Source organism: Panthera onca, chromosome A2 (assembly GCF_046562875.1).
Source record: "Panthera onca isolate mPanOnc1 chromosome A2, mPanOnc1 haplotype 2, whole genome shotgun sequence".
Classification (NCBI taxonomy): domain Eukaryota; kingdom Metazoa; phylum Chordata; class Mammalia; order Carnivora; family Felidae; genus Panthera; species Panthera onca.
Window position 1 is genome coordinate 16279892 of NC_138340.1, and position 15888 is coordinate 16295779.

The 15888-nt window shown below is 48.4% G+C and overlaps 1 protein-coding gene and 1 long non-coding RNA gene across 2 annotated transcripts; one reads left to right on the forward strand and one right to left on the reverse strand.

The window, feature by feature from the left end:
• The first annotated feature begins 665 nt into the window (after positions 1 to 665).
• Positions 666 to 5155, forward strand: FAM240A (family with sequence similarity 240 member A). The gene is made up of 2 exons (XM_060630842.3): positions 666 to 808; positions 5022 to 5155. The coding sequence occupies exons 1-2, from the start codon at positions 666 to 668 to the stop codon at positions 5152 to 5154; spliced, it is 276 nt and encodes a 91-aa protein (XP_060486825.3). The 3' UTR covers position 5155.
• On the reverse strand, positions 3920 to 12941 carry LOC144614127 (uncharacterized). The gene is made up of 3 exons (XR_013551665.2): positions 12010 to 12941; positions 5396 to 5562; positions 3920 to 4696 (listed from the first exon to the last, which is right to left on the reverse strand). It is a non-coding gene; the product is annotated as an uncharacterized LOC144614127 (long non-coding RNA).
• Between the last annotated feature and the right edge of the window lie 2947 nt (positions 12942 to 15888).

Genomic DNA, 15888 nt, shown 5'->3' on the forward strand with positions numbered 1-15888 from the left:
ACCCAGTGAGGTCTGGGAGTGGGTCAGAGTTTCTTTGTGTAAAACAACGATCGTTCTTGAGTGTCTGACCTGGAGCGTTCCACACCCAAGTGCGTGCACCCCCCCCCCCCCCCCACACACACACACCTCAAAGCTGCCGGCTCCACGTGTATCAGACACTGGGACCATCACGTGTGACAAACCCTTTTAGTAAAGGGCTTGAAGACACGCAGAAGTATGCAGCCTGTTTCTGTTAGTTACAGCCATGGGGCCACAGGCAAGTTCTGTAACTGGTCACACGTCTCCCCCATAAAATGAGGAGGGTAACGCCCACTCACGGGGGTGCTGCGGGCATCGATAACGAACTAGACCGTGCATCCAAGCCTGGCACGCGTCACCTGCTGATGCAGAGTTGAGAAGGCCCACTCTTCCGGAAGGAGGACGGAAGGGCAGAGGTCTCTGCCAGGCCTCGCTCCGCGGGGGGACTTCCGCATTCACACCACTGTATCCCGACGACAAGCCGTGTGGCCAACCCCACCCCCCACCCCCCACCCCCGTGAGGTTCTGCCGCTGGCCAGGACCCCCTCAGATAAGTGGCAGGGGCCGGATTCAAATAGTCTGTACCCCCCAGAGTCTGAGGGAGCGTGTTCCACGGGGGTTCGACTGATACTTTCTTTTTCAAGGGGATGAACAATCAGTACGTCCGCCGGGAAGTCTTCTGCGGAAACACCTGCCACGAGCTCAAGCGTTTCTGGGAACAGGAGATCGGCAAACAGACCTACTACCGACAGTCGGAGGAATATCGCCTGGGAAAAAGCGCCCTGAGAAAGTACGTGGCTCGTTTCTCGTTTGTCTATTTTTTTTTTTTTTTTTTTTTTTTTTTACTGTTCATTCGATTTTAAGAATAGACATTTATTTATTTACTTTTGAGAGAGAAAAGAGCATGAGCACGGCAGGGGCAGAGAAAGGGGAAGACAGAGGAGGATCTGAAGCGGGCTCTGCGCCGTCAGCCCAGAGCCCGACGCGGGGCTCAAACTCACGGACCGTGAGATCATGACCCGAGCCAAAGGCAGACGCTTAACCGTCTGAGCCACCCAGACGCCACTAAAAACAAAATAGACTTTATTCTTTAGGGCAGTTTTAGGTTCACAGCAAAACTGAGCGGAAGATAGAATTCCCATATCCCCGGCCTCCCAGGCACAACCTCCCCGCTGTCAGCATCCCCGCCATGAACACACATGGGCGAAGCATTACTGCCCTTGTTTGTCTATTTTTTTTAAAGCAAAATTTATTTCCCCAGAATGTCAGATGAGCATCTTAGAGAACATCATTATTTTAATTTTCCCGGCGTATGTTCCTGCCATCACCTATACTGATGGGCAGCAATTTTTATGTTTGCTTTTCTTTTTTTTTTTTTTTTAATGTTTATTTATTTTCGAGAGAGAGAGAGCGCGCGCGAGAGTTGGGGAGGGGCAGAGAGAGGGAGACAGAGGATCCGAAGCAGGTTCTGCGCTGACAGCAGAGAGCCTGATGCGGGGCTCGAACCCACGAACCATGAGATCATGACCTGAGCCAAAGTCGGACGCCCAATCTACTGAGCCATCCAGGCGCCCTTGGGCAGTAATTTTTAAAATTCTTCTACATTAACAAATGTACCCTTTGATCCGTATCTTAGAAATGGAAAAATCTCCCCTCTGTCACCATTTCTAGTGCATGGGGGTCACCCTAAATTTGGGGAGCAGGTCAGCAGATGAGCCCGTAAAGAGCAATCAAGCAAAGGAGACCATGACCGATTCCCAGGGCTCGTCTGGGTGAAGACACGGGACACCCTGCGAGGTTCTCTGAGAGGGGCTGATGGGCGGTCACCCCTCTGCCGGGCATCCCTGCGGCAGCCAAACCAGTCCACCCAGGGCAGAGCGGCGACTCCCTTGAGCAGACCGGGGCCGCCATGGCTGTGGGGACCGCGGCGGCTCACCACCCGCACGCGCCATCTCCACTTCGGAGCCAGTGAGGGGACAGGCCCATCTGGGTCCTCCGTCCCCATGGAACAGCTCAGCCGCCGTCTGTTTGCAGAGGGCACAGCTTGTGTATGGCCGGGGGGATCGGCCCGACGGCGGGGCCGCTGACTCCACGCTGCCAGTGTGTGCTTGCTGGGCCAACGACACGCACCAGTCCGTGCGACTTAGACTCACTGTTGCCTTCCAAGCGCCCTCCTGAGTCCCAAGGGGAGCCCAGCCTCTTGCACGTATGGAGAGCTGCTGGGCCGCATTCCTGGCCACGGGCAAGGGGAAGCGGGCTGTCCTCGCCGTTGGAGCGCCGTGTTAGGGCGTCTCCTCCGGGGATTGTCTGAGAAGCCGAGGTGGGCAGTCAGTCATTTCTGTGGTCCCTGCCACCTTCCTTCCCCAGGCCAGGCCACTCAGCACGCCGTGCACGCATGTGCCCCCCGCTCCCGCCCTAGGGAGCGTGCAGAAGGCGTCAGGTGCAATGGAACTGCCTAAGGAAGATGCAGAAACTGAGGTGCACGCCGAGGGATGAGCAAACTGGCTCCAGTCTGTTAAAGCATGACAGGGGCGCCTGGGTGGCTCAGTCGGTTAAGCGGCCGACTTCGGCTCAGGTCATGATCTCGCGGTCCGTGGGTTCGAGCCCCGCGTCGGGCTCTGTGCTGACAGCTCGGCACCTGGAGCCTGCTTCGGATTCTGTGTCTCCCCCTCTCTCGGCCCCTCTCCCTGCTCACACTATTTCTCAAAAAAGGAATAAATGTCAAAAAATTAAAACATGACAATGCATATGCACAGTGTCCGTCTATGCAACTTAACCGAAGACCGCAGGGGGACGCTTTCTGGCTGGTGGGACGGCGAGACTCGAATTTGTTCATCCTTCTCCTCCTCTTCCCATTTGAACCCGGTGGCCTCCTCCAGAGGGTCTCTGCTCCTGCTAATCCGTCTTGTCCCGGCACAAAATGGAGGAGATGGCCCGGTTCATTAGGCTGTTCCGAGCCTGGAACAGGATAATGTCAGTTCCTTCTCCCCCGCCCAACCCCCAACCGCCCCTCCCCCCCACCGCCCCCGCACGTGGCCACTTAGTCCAGGATTAAATACAGCAGAGACCAGACGCCAGAGGAACGGCCCCAGCCCCTGTGGTCTCTGGGTGAGCCCGCAGATCTGCCCGTGCCTTCATTTTCTCCTTAGGACTTTTCCCACGGACACTAGGAGGAGAGGGCTGTTGGAGAGTCCCCGCCTTTCACCAGCGGGGAGCGGTCGGTTGGTAGTGTTGTTCAGAGTTCCACAGCCCTACTGATGTCTTGCCTCTGGTTCTGAAACGTGGGTATTGAAATCCAGCTGTCGTTGCAGATCTGTCTCTGTCTCCTAACAGCCCTGTCGCATTTCGTTTCGTGTGTTTTGAGGCTCTGTTTTCATACAAGTGTTTAAGATCGTTACGTCCTCTTGACAAATTGACCCCCCTTGTTGCCAAACGACCCTCTTTCTCTTTGGTAATGTTCTTGGCTGTGAAATCTACCTCGTCTGATATTACACTCCAGCTTTCTTTGATTAGGGTTAAGATAGAATATTTTCCCATCCTTTTGATTTTAACCCATTGCCACCTTCATATTAAAGGTGACTTTCCTAAGCGCCTGGGTGGCTCAGTCAGTTCTTGATTTTGGCTCAGGTCATGAGCCCAGGGTTGTGGGATCAACCCCCAAGTAAGGCTCTGCACGGAACATGGAGACCGCTTGGGATTCTCTCTCTCCCCCTCTCTCTGCCCCTCTCCCACTTGCTCACACACTCTCTCTCTCTCTCTCTCTCAAAATAAAATAAAATAATAAAATAAAACAAAAAGCGATTTTCCCGTAGGCGGCCTCTATTTCAATATCATTTTTTATTGAACTCAACATCTTTTCATTTTAATCAGCGGTTTACATCTTTAACGTTAACGCGCATGATTGGGTTTAAATCTGCCAGCTTGCGATTTGTCTCCTGTTCGCTCATCTGTGCTGTTTTTCCTTTATCTCTTTTCTGCCTTCTTTTGGGTTAACTAAATGTATTTTATGATTTCATTTTATCTCCTCTGTCGGCTTTTTAACGCCATCTGTTTGTGTTCTTTTCAGGGTCGCTTTAGGGCCTCCATCACCGTGTGCCTTTGAGGGCCACCTGGTCTCCCGTAGGGAGGGTGTGGGAGCCTTACGGTGGCCCAGCCCCCCGCTCCCCCTCCAACGGTGCAAAATAAAGTTTCTCTTCCACACACGTCATAAACCCCACATGACGTCATTGACAGATTTGCTTTCAGACACTATCTTCTTTTTTTTTCCATTTTTTTCTTTAAAGTTTATTTTTGAGAGAGAGACAGAGACAGAGCGCGAGCAGGGGAGGGCCAGAGAGAGAGCGAGACACAGAATCCGAAGCAGCTCTAGGCTCTGAGCTGTCAGCACGGAGCCCGATGTGGGGCTCGAACTCACGAACCGTGAGATCTTGACCTGAGCCAAAGTCGGACGCTCAACCGACTGAGCCACCCAGGCGCCCTAAGGAGATTTAAGTAGTGAGACAAAATTAGTAATATGCACCCACGCGATCGCCCTTCACTGAATTGCGCAGATCCCGACTTCCATTTCGGGCCAGTCTCCCTCTGCTTGACGGGTTTCCTTTAACATGTCATGTGGGGACAGGCTGCTGGTGAGAGTTCCTCCCGCTGTTGCATGGCTGAAGACACCTTTACTTCACCTCTGTGTTTGAAAGATAGCTCTGCCGAGTGAACAATTCTAGACAGACAGGTTCCCCCCTCCACAACTCTAAAGACGTTGCAGCCCCAAAGGGAAAGTTTGAAGGGTTAAGATTAGAAGAGACTGAACAGAAGTGAGAGTTAGAGATATACCCACAAAATATAAAATATGCATATATTTAAATTTGCAAGTGCTCTGCATACCTTTTAAAACCTGAATGCACACACAGACACCTTCGGGGGGCAACACAAGGGGGGGAAGGAAGCATCCCTGAGCCAACAGCCGTGGAAATGGCTGCTCCGTTTGCGTGTTTGGTGTCTATTTTCAGGCTCAGAGAAGGATGGAGGCAGAGACTGGAAGCAAAGCTGAGACTTCAGAACAGCCCAGATGAGACCAAAAAGCGGGCAAACGTTGGCCGGGAGCATCTCGCTTCGCTGACCCAAGAGGATTCAAAGCACTGAGGTCACTGCGCCAGGAGAAGTCCATGCAAATGCCCGAGTCCCTGAGCTATGCCACACAGATGTCACACTGCCCCCGACCCGTGACGGATCTACCCACGCGTCCTCCCGGGTGCCAACTGGGAATTATCAGCCAAGTCGGTCCCCTCCACGTGGGGGCCGGCATATTATCCCAAGTGTCCCTAAAGATGAGGTTATTTAGTACCAGAGTTCCATGCAGCATGCTTCATTTCCGTATCGTTACCTTCCGATTTTGACGTCTACGTATTTTAAATTCTAAGCCCACGCGGGGTGCTGATCTTCCTGGTCACACTTTATAAACATCGCCCAGCAGTGCTGTTCCACATCTCTCCCAGAAACAGTTTCATGTGATCCTTTCCCTTGTTTTCTCTTTCTGAGACACGTACCCATCTGCAAGAAAAGCAATATTGTGAATAGTCGTAAAGATAAGGTTTGCCCAGAGATTGATCTGAGGCTATTTCTCCTGCATGTGAATTTAATTGGCCTCCTGAACCGTTCGATCAGATCAGGATAACTGTAATAAAACTTGGTTGCCCGGCCACCACGGATGTGCACGCCCTGTGTTTCATTGCTTTATTTTATTTATTATCATCTTTTGATATTTCGTTGTTAAGTGATCTCTACACCCAACGTGGGCCACAAACTCACAACCCCAAGATCAAGAGTGACACACTCTTCTAACTGAGCCAGCCGGACGCCCCTCATGGCTTTGTTTTACGTCCCACACACTGGCACTGGTTACCTCTCTGGCTGAGGTATATCTGGCCACCCAACAAAGTGTTTGCTGTATACATTCTGGACTTTGAAATGGCACAGTCACTCCCCGGCAGAATCTCAGGTCTCCGGTATAGCGTTGCTGCTTCCAGAAGTGCAGACTGAAACTGGGCCTTGGCAACAGTTTCCGGCCAGTGCAAGGGCTCCGAGAGACCATGTTGTAAAGTATCTGAAAGCTGGAGGCACAGTGTTACCGTGCCACATGGAGGGCAAGGTAGGGACAATTCTGAACAGAGCAGATATGGTGCTTCTGTCCTCTAAGGGCCCTCATGTGCCAGAGAGTGCTTCCATCCACATCCCCAGGGAGCCCAGAAGGCTCATCCTGGCAATGGGAGCCACCTGAAGTTAAGAAGTGCTGGGAGAGGGGCGCCTCGGTTAAGCTTCCGACTTCAACTCAGGTCATGATCTCACGGTCGTGAGTTCGAGCCCCACGACAGGCTCTGTGCTGACAGCTCGGAGCCTGGAGCCTGCTTCGGGTTCTGTGTCTCCCTCTCTCTCTGACCCTCCCCCGTTCATGCTCTGTCTGTCTCTGTCTCAAAAATAAATAAACTTAAAAAAAAATTTTTTTTTAAAGAAAGAAGTGCTGGGGGAACATTTGCCCAGGTCCCTTACCCACATGATCCAGAAAACAGGGCTCAGAGCCCTTCCTCCCTCTACGGTGTCTCATTCAACATGGGATTCAATTCAACGAATAAACTACGAATTCCAGTTGGGTTCATGTGAGAACACGGTGATGAAAGAGGAATTTTCACTGGGTAGGAGGAAAACAGGAATTACACAGAGGGAAAAAGAGAAGTCAGGGCTCGCAGGCGAGAGGCTCTGTTTTCATGAACTGCGGTGGGGCTAAATGCAGGGGAGTGAGGCAGGAAATACAGGTGAAGGTTCTTTCCATGACTCCTCTCCCACGCATCAGGCACTGTGCTGGACAACCAGAACACCGCAGAGAAACCCAGAAGCGTTGGCCCCGGAGGCTACAGGCTGAGCAAGATGGCAGAAAGGTCAAGGTCATGGAGTGCAGGGGACTTTCGCACTGAGAGCCACAGCAGGCAAAGGTGCCCACTCTCTAGGCGACCCGTTCTTCTGGTGTAGGGCGGACCTCTTTTATTTCTTTTTTTAAAGTTTATATATTTATTTTGAAAGAGAGAGAGAGCAAGCGGGGGAGAGGCAGAATCTCAAGCAGGCTCCACACTGTCAGTGCAGAGCCCGACGCGGGGCTTGAACTCACGAACTGCGAGATTGAGCCCTGAGCCAAAATCGAGAGTTGGCCACTTAACGGACTAAGCCACGCAGGTGCCCCAAGGGGAGGCTTCTTAAGAACAGGCTAGTTAAGGGGCGTCTGGGTGGCTCAGTCCGTTAAGCGTCCGACTTCGACTCAGGTCATGATCTCGCGGTTCGTGAGTTCGAGCCCCGCGTCAGGCTCTGGGCTGACAGCTCGGAGCCTGGAGCCCGTTTCGAATTCTGTGTCTCCCCCCGCCCCTCCCCTGCTCAAACTCTATGTCTCTCTCAAAAAAATAAACATTAAAAAAATGTAAAAAAAAAAAAAAGCTAGTTAAGTAAACACGACCCGGGTGAAGGTGAGGTTCGGGCTGGTGGGTCCTGACAGCAGAGCTAGGCTAGGAGCGAGGAGAAAGGGTAGCGGGAGCTGAGTTTGCGGAAGTCAGCACCCGGCCTTGCTGGCTGGGAAACCTGGAGCTTTTCCCGAGGGTGTCGGCAGGCGAGTGCCACAACACCTCGGTTTTGGAGGGTGTCCCCGCACCGGAAGGTGGGGAGACAGGGAGGGGAAGCCACCAGGAACTTCTGCAGATACTTCTGCAGATACCTTCTGAGAAGCGAGAAGGTCTACACCAAGGGAGAGAAGCAGGAATGCCATCTTGTCACGGTGCCGGAGGCGAGCCCATCATCTCAGGGCCAGCGTTGTTTCTTGCCTTGCGGACTGCCACCTTGTCACTGTGTCCTCACATGGGCAGGGGATGAAGGGGAACGTTCTCTGGGGCCTTTTTAATGAGGACAGCAATCCCATCACCGGGGCCTCACCCTCCTGACCTCACCCAAATCTCATCACCTCCCAAAGGCCCCATCTCCCAATACCAGCACATGAGGGGTTAGGGCTTCAACACATGAATTTGGGGGTGGGGGTGGGGAGAGGAGAGGCCACAAATCCATGGCAGAACGGGATGCTTTAAATCAGAGCATCAAGTCCTGGACACATCCCATTTATAAAACTGACCGGGATCAACACAGCAAAAGCTTTGAGAGCTCAGCTTTGGTGTGGAATCCTGCCCGGGTTTCAGACCGGCCTGTGGGTAACACACAAGCAGCCGCCCACAAGAGCATAGCAAAGGCTTTGAAAAGTAATTGACATTTAAAACATAGCCCACAAAAGGGGGCCAGGACATGCGTTCCTAATATAAACAGACGGACTGCCTGCTAAAATAGATACGTAAAAAGGAGGGAGACTCATAACCTTGTCCTCCAAATGCCCAGGATACCATCCAAAATCACTCATAACAAGAGCCAAGGAAATCTCATACTCAAATGAGAAAGGATAATCCGCAAATACCAGTACGGAGACAACACAGATGTTGGAATTATCTGACAAGGATTTTGAAGCAGTTATATAAATGCTCCAACAAGCAATTACAAGCTCTCTTTAAGCAAATGGGAAAAGTAAAAACATCTCAGCAAAGACATGAAAAAGACAAAGAAGAACCAACTGGAAATTTTAGAAGTCAAAGATACAATAACTAAAGTCAGCAAACGACAAAAATAACACTGGCTGAGCGTAAAAGCAGAGTGGAAAATACAGAGGAAAGGATCAGTGAGCGTGCAGATAGCTAATAAAGTTATCTAATTTGAACAAGAAGAAAATCATTTTCTTTTTTTTTTCTTTTTAAGTGATCTCTATGCCCAACATGGGGCTCGAACTCAACCCTCTGACATCAAGAGTTGCATGCCCTACCAACTGACTGAGCCAGCGAGGTGCCCCAATAATTTTCATTCTTTTTTTAAATTTATTTAATGTTTATTTATTTTTGAGACAAGGAGAGAGAGTGAATGGGGGAGGGGCAGAGAGAGAGAGAGAGGGATAGAGGATCCAAAGCAGGCTCATGGTGACAGCAGAAAGCCCAATGCAGTGCTCGAACTCACAAACCGTGAGATCATGACCTGAGCCAAAGTCAGACACTAACCGACTGAGCCACTCAGGTGCCCCCCCTCCAATAATTGTCTTTTTAAAAAAAGGAACGTAGTCTTAGGACCTGTGGGACAATAACAAAAGATCTAAACTTTGTGTCACTGGAGTTCCAAAAGGAGAGGATGTCTGCCTTCACCACTTCTATTCAACATAGTGCCACATCTAGCCAGAGCAATTAGGCAAGAAAAAGAAATAAAAGACTTAATCTCTGTTCACAGATGACATGACCTCATATATAGATAACCTTAAAGATTCCACAAACACTTAAAGATTCCACAAACACACAAAAGAAACTGTTAGAACTACTAATAAAGGAAATCAGAAAAGTTGCAGGATACAAAATCAACATGCAGGGGCGCCTGGGTGGCTCAGTCAGTTAAGCATTCGACTCTTGATTTTGGCTCAGGTCATGATCTCACGGTTCTGCCAGCAGAGAGCCTGCTTGGGATTCTCTCTCTCTCTCTCTCTCTCTCTCTCTCTCTCTCTCTCAAAATAAATAAATAAACATTAACAAAATCAACAAGCAAAAATCAGTTACGTTTCTAGTACACCAACAATGAGCTGTCTGAAAAAGATTATGAAAACAATTCCATTTGCAATGGCATCAAAAAGAATAAAATAATTAAAAACTAGCTTAACCACAGAGGCAAAAGACTGAAAACTACAAAATACTGCTGGAAGAAAGTAAAGAAGACACAAATTAATGGAGAGACATTCTGTGTTCATGGGCTGGAAGACTTGGTATTGTTAAGATGTTAGTACCACCCAAACCAAACTACAGATTCCGTGCAATCCTATAAAAAATCCCAATGGTATTTTTTTATAGAAATAGAAAAATCCATCCTAAAATTCATATGGCATCTCAAAGAATTTCAAATAACCAAAACAATCTTGAAAAAGAAGAATAAAGTTGGAAGACGCCTACTTCCTGATTTCAAAACTTTTTACAAAGCAAAAATAATCAAAAAAGTGTGATGCTGGCATAAAGACAGACATATAGGCCAAAGGAATAGGATAGAGAGCCCAGAAATAAGCTCCCACAGATGTAGTCAAATGATTTTTGACAAGAGCGCCAAGACCATTCAATGGGGAAAAGGACAGTTTTTTCAACAAATGATGCTGGGAGACCTGGATCTCCTCACACAAAAGAATGAAGTTGGACCCTTACCTCACACCACATACAAAAATTAACATGAGGTGCCTGGGTGGCTCAGTTGGCTAAGCGTCCAACTCTTGGTTTCAGCTCAGGTCACGATCTCACGGTTTGAAAGTTTGCGCCCCACATCGGGCTCTGCACTGACAGTGCAGAGTCTGCTTGGGATTCTCTCTCCCCCCACCTCCGTCCTGTGCTCACTCTCTCTCTCTCTCTCTCAAAATAAATAAACTTAAAAAAAATTAACTCAAAATGGATCAAAGACCTAAACGTAAGGGCTGAACCTATAAAACTCTTAGAGGAAACATAGGGGGGAAGCTTTATGACATTGGATTTGGCAATGATTTCTTAGATATTACTGTAAAAGCACAGACAACAGAACACAACAAATTTGCCCTACAACAAATTTTAAAACTTTTTTTACATCCAAGGACACAATCAACAGAGTGAAAGGCAACCCATGAAAATGGGAGAAAACATTTGCAAATCATACATGTGATAAAGGGTTAGTATCCAGAATATACAAACAACTCCTATAATTCAACAACAAAAAATAAACAACGCAGTTCAAAACTGGGCAATGGATGAGAATAGGCATATTCAAGTGGAAATTCAATAGCAGTCTCCAAAGAAGATACACAAATGGTCAATAAGTACATGTAAAAATGCTCAACGTCACTAATCATTAGGGAAGTGCAAAATAAAACCGCAAATGAGATACCATTTCACTCATAGGATGGCCACTATACCCCAAAAAGAAAACAAAACAAAACAAAACAGGAAATAAAATGTGTCCGTGCCGATGTGGCAATTGAAACACTTGTGCACTGTCAGAGGGGATGTAAAAGGGGGTATGATGTTGCTATGGAAAACAGTATGGTGGTTCTTCAAAAGAATTAAATATAGAATTATTATAGGATCCAGCAATCCCACCTCTGCCTATATGCCCAAAAGAATCGAAAACAGGATCTCGAAGAGATCTTTGTATACCCACATTCCTAGCAGCGTTATTCCCAAGAGCCGAAAGGTGGAGTCAACTCAAATGTCCATCAACGAATGAATGATTTAAGCAAAACGTGGTGCATCCATACAATGGAATATTGTCCAGCCTTAAAAAGGAAGGAGTATCAGACACCTGCTACAGCATGAATAAACCTATAGGACGTTATGCTGAGTAAAATAAGCGAATCACAAAGGGACAAGTACTGGATGATTTCTATCAGGCCCGCATGCAATGGAGAAGGAGCAGTTTTTGAAATAAAAAGTGGGAAGTGTACTGAGTATAAAATAATGACAATCCCCACAGATCCAAGGGGACTGCGACCAAATGGCAAGCACCCACAGGACCTCAACAGACCTCCCTACTGGGGCCCGGTCTCACTCCCACCCTCATCATCCTGAGCAGACTCTGCCCAGGACTAAACTCATGGGCTGCGTGGCCCCCACAGCAGCCATGTTTGAACCACCCAGCTCGGACCTGACTTGGGTTCAGAACAGAGCATAGGACAGACTCAGCAGACATTTCCCCAGACGGTGGAATGCGACCAAGAAAGAATCTATTCTCTTCCGGGCACCTGACCCTGTTGGTTCATGGAAATCTAACAGCTCTAGAGACCACCGCTGTGAGTGGAAAAGTGGAAAGCAGAGAAGTCTAATTGCTAGGAAACAGGAGGGAAGGAGATGCCTGGAGAGAAGGCACAGGGAGGGGAAACAGTACCTTCCAGGCTTCTGGGCAGCTTTCCCCTCCGGTGCTTTCCAGGAGTCCGGCTGCTTTCTGGCCTCGGGTTCCATGAGGTACTGCTGAGTTCATGGGATGAATTCCTTTCTTGTAAGCTACCTGAAGTTGATTTCTCTTACAAAATCACAAATAATATAGATTAATGGGGATTTCAGGGTGTTGATCAGGAAGGAAGGCTGTTCTTTGTTGTTGTTGTTTTTTAATGTTTATTTACTTTTGAGAGAGAGAGAGAGAGAGAGAGAGCAAGTGGGGAGGAATGGGGAGGCGGGGGACACAGAATCCAAAACAGGCTCCAGGCTTTGAGCTGTCAGCACAGAGCCTGACGATGCAGGGCTTGAACTCACAAGTGGTGAGATCATGACCTGAGCTGAAGTTGACACTCAACCAACTGAGCCACCCAGGCGCCCCTGCAATGGTCCAGGCTTTAGGTTCTTTAGAAGCAGGGCCTCCCACATCCCCTGTGACATCAGCCGGAACACGAGGCCCCAGGCTTGGGACAATGGTCTAGAACACCAAGTTACAGCTTAAGGGGAAAACATCGGTCTGAGACATCTGGTACGAGGGGATATTCCTGGGAGGAGACCACCCAGAGTCTGATCATCCTGAGGACTAAATTCTGTAGACATACTCCTCCTAGTTCCATCTCAAGGGAACCAAATAAGCTGGGCTCTCCAGAGCAATCCCAACTTCAAATGTGCTACCGATATCCGACCCTGTGTCAACATTTTTGGTGAAGAAATATGGTCACCATAAATCTATCCCAAGAGGCTTCCAAAGGTTTTTCAAAGACATCTCTCTCGGGGCGCCTGGGTGGCTCAGTCGGTTAAGCATCCAATTTCAGTTCAGGTCACAATCTCGAGGTTTGTGAGTTTGAACCCTGTGTTGGGCTCTGTGCTGACAGCTCAGAGCCTGGAGCCTGTTTCAGATTCTGTGTCTCCCTCTCTCTGCCCCTCCCCCTCTCTCAAAAATAAATATTAAAAAAAAATTTTTTTAAAAAGACATCTCTCTCAAGTACATAGTACTGCTTACCCCCCAGAGAAAGGACCTGGTGATCAGGAGATTCTGGATGGCAGGTATTTCACAAGGACCAGGGAGCTAGTGCTGCTGTTAGTTTAGTTTTGAAGCCAGAAAGCACCTTCTGTATGGGGCTAACTTTTTATATAATATAAGTACACAGGAAAAGAATGTACCCTGCATATTGCTAGCTGGGTGACCTTAGTCATCTAAGGTCTGAGTGTCAGTTTCCTTATCTTCAGATACAGTTCCTCGTGAGTCAAGTACAGTACCTGACACGTGCTACGTTAAGCTAGGCAATGACAGTGAGAGGGTAAACAACTGAACAGATCACGAAGCTTCCATGGATGATAATGTTCAGAGTTACCAAAGGCCTTCCAGTGAGCGCACTTGAAGGTTGCCCCTACATTAGGCTTTTAAAATCAAAGCATTTTTTTCTTCTAAGAAGGTTTTTCCAGAAAGCTTCTCCACCCCCCGCCCCCAACTTCCACCAACTCCCAATCTCGTTCTCTCTGTAACAGGTGCCCCACCTGCCCAGATACTCACGCCAAAACCCAATCACCCCCACTCCCTCCCTTCTCTTAGCCCTCCCCTCTCTCGACTACTCACAAATCCGCAGAAGTACCTTCCAGATGTCAATTCTCCCTCCTAAAGTTTACAAGGTTTAGAATCGAGCCACTACTCCCTTGAACAAGGGTGACAGTAATTTTAAAGCAGTTGAAATGTATCATTTTTATGCCGCTTAATTTATCGGAGAAGCTCAGAGTCCCCTGTCCTCACGTTCTCCGGGCAGTTGCCGCCTCATTTCCGTGAGCCCCTCAGGAGAGATGCAAAGGACTGGCCTGATGGGTCATAGACAGTCACTCAACAAACTTTGTGGAAATAGTGTTTTCAAAATGGAGTGTTTGCTGTTTGTGGGTTCGAGCCCCATGTCAGGCTCTGTGCTGACAGCTTGGAGCCTGGAGCCTGCTTCGGATTCTGTGTCTCCCTCTCTCTCTGCCCCTCCCCCACTCATGCTCTCTCTCTCTCTCTCTCTCTCTCTCTATCTCTATCTCTCAAAAATAAACATTACAAAAATAAAATGAAATGAAGTGAAATGAAATGAAATAAAATAAAATAAAACAAAATAAAATAAAATAAAATGGAGAGGAATATGGAGGAAGAATCCTATTCCCAAGTCACTGCTCAGTCTAGAACATTACCTCCTCAGGACACTGTTTAGAAACTATAAAAATGGATATCTCAGAGCCTGTCTGTTTGGATGTCTGTCTAGTCTTCTAAATGGGGGATGGAGACTTGGCACAAGTCTTGGCCGCTTCCATGCTGGTCTCCAGTGCAACGTGTGTGACCCATCAGAGAGAACGATGAACTCATGGCCAAGGGTATGATGAGTGTGGAAATAGGAGTTTTGGATTTAGAGACCCCATTCCCACGGGGAGGGTTTTATTTGAGGTGTGCTGACAAGTGAACCTGTTTGTAAAAGTCCTGTTTCTGAGTATCAAAAAGAGATGTCTAGAGGCGCCTGGGTGGCTCAGTCAGTTAAACGTTCGACTTCGGCTCGGGTCATGATCTGACAGTTCATGAGTTCGAGCTCCGGGTCGGGCTCTGTGCTGACAGCTCAGAGCCTGGAGCCTGCTTCAGTTTCTGTGTCTTCCTCTCTCTCTGCCTCTCCCCTGCTCGTGTTCTGTCTGTCTGTCTCTCTCTCTCTCTCTCAAAAATAAATAAACATTAAAAAATATTTTAAAAAAAGGAGATATCTATCTTTTGAAATACCCAAGAATTGCTGACCTTGGGGGCTGTCTCCTCTTCTCAGGCTGAATCTGTACTGAGGAGATTTTTATTGATTGGTATGTTTTGCTTACAAACGTTTTAGATGCTTTTTTTGTAAGGCGCATAAATCCAAGCAGCATGAAATTGCTCTCATAGGACTGATACATAAAGTAAAATGTTCACGTCCGCTTGTACGGATGTAACCTGTCATTTTTAAGGCTCTGCTGGAATTCTCTTCCAGAAAAAAAAACACATTTTTTTTAATGTTTATTTATTTACTTGAGAGAGAGAGAGAGCAAGCATGAGCAAGGAAGGGGCAGAGAGAAAGAGAAAGAAAGAATCCCAAGCAGGGCCCACACTGTGAACGCAGAGCCTAACTCGGGGCTTGAACCCATGAACTGTGAGGTCATGACCTGAGCTGAAATCAAGAGTCGGACGCTTAACTGACTGAGCCACCCAGGCGCCCCTAAAAAAACATGCTTCTTTGGAACCTGGTTTAGTTCCTGGAAAATAACTGATGTATAACACAGGATTCCTTTGTTCAAGGTCGAAAAAGAGCCTTAGAAGATGTCTCACCCCTTGAAGCCCATCGGCTTCGTTCTGTCCCATTGGCGTGGTGTCTTCTCTGAGGTCTGAACAGTCCTAATTGTCGCTCTTTGGGAAACTTGACTCCCTGGAGGTGAGCAGACACGGTCTCCTCTCTCTGATGTAGGAAAGGGCCACCAGGTTAAAGCACCTGCTGGGCTGGAGGCCAGCTCTGGGAGAACTTGAGAAATGCAGTGGGAGAAGACCTTGAAGGGAGGGTCCAGCTACATGGTCTGGCTATGGGGAAGGGCAGATAAAGTTAGCGTGGGGCCGGGAGGGGCCGGGACCCACCTCAGCGGGGCTCAGAGCCTGAAAAGGGAAGGCAGAAACTTGGGCTGCCTTGGCATCCGGTACAGCCCTAGGGTCTGGAACAACACTCACAATATGTTATGAGACACAAAACTTATCCGGTGGATGAATGAATGGAGCGTTTGCCTATAGCACAAGCACCCTGCTTTCGGAGAAACTCCTAAATATAATACCCCATTC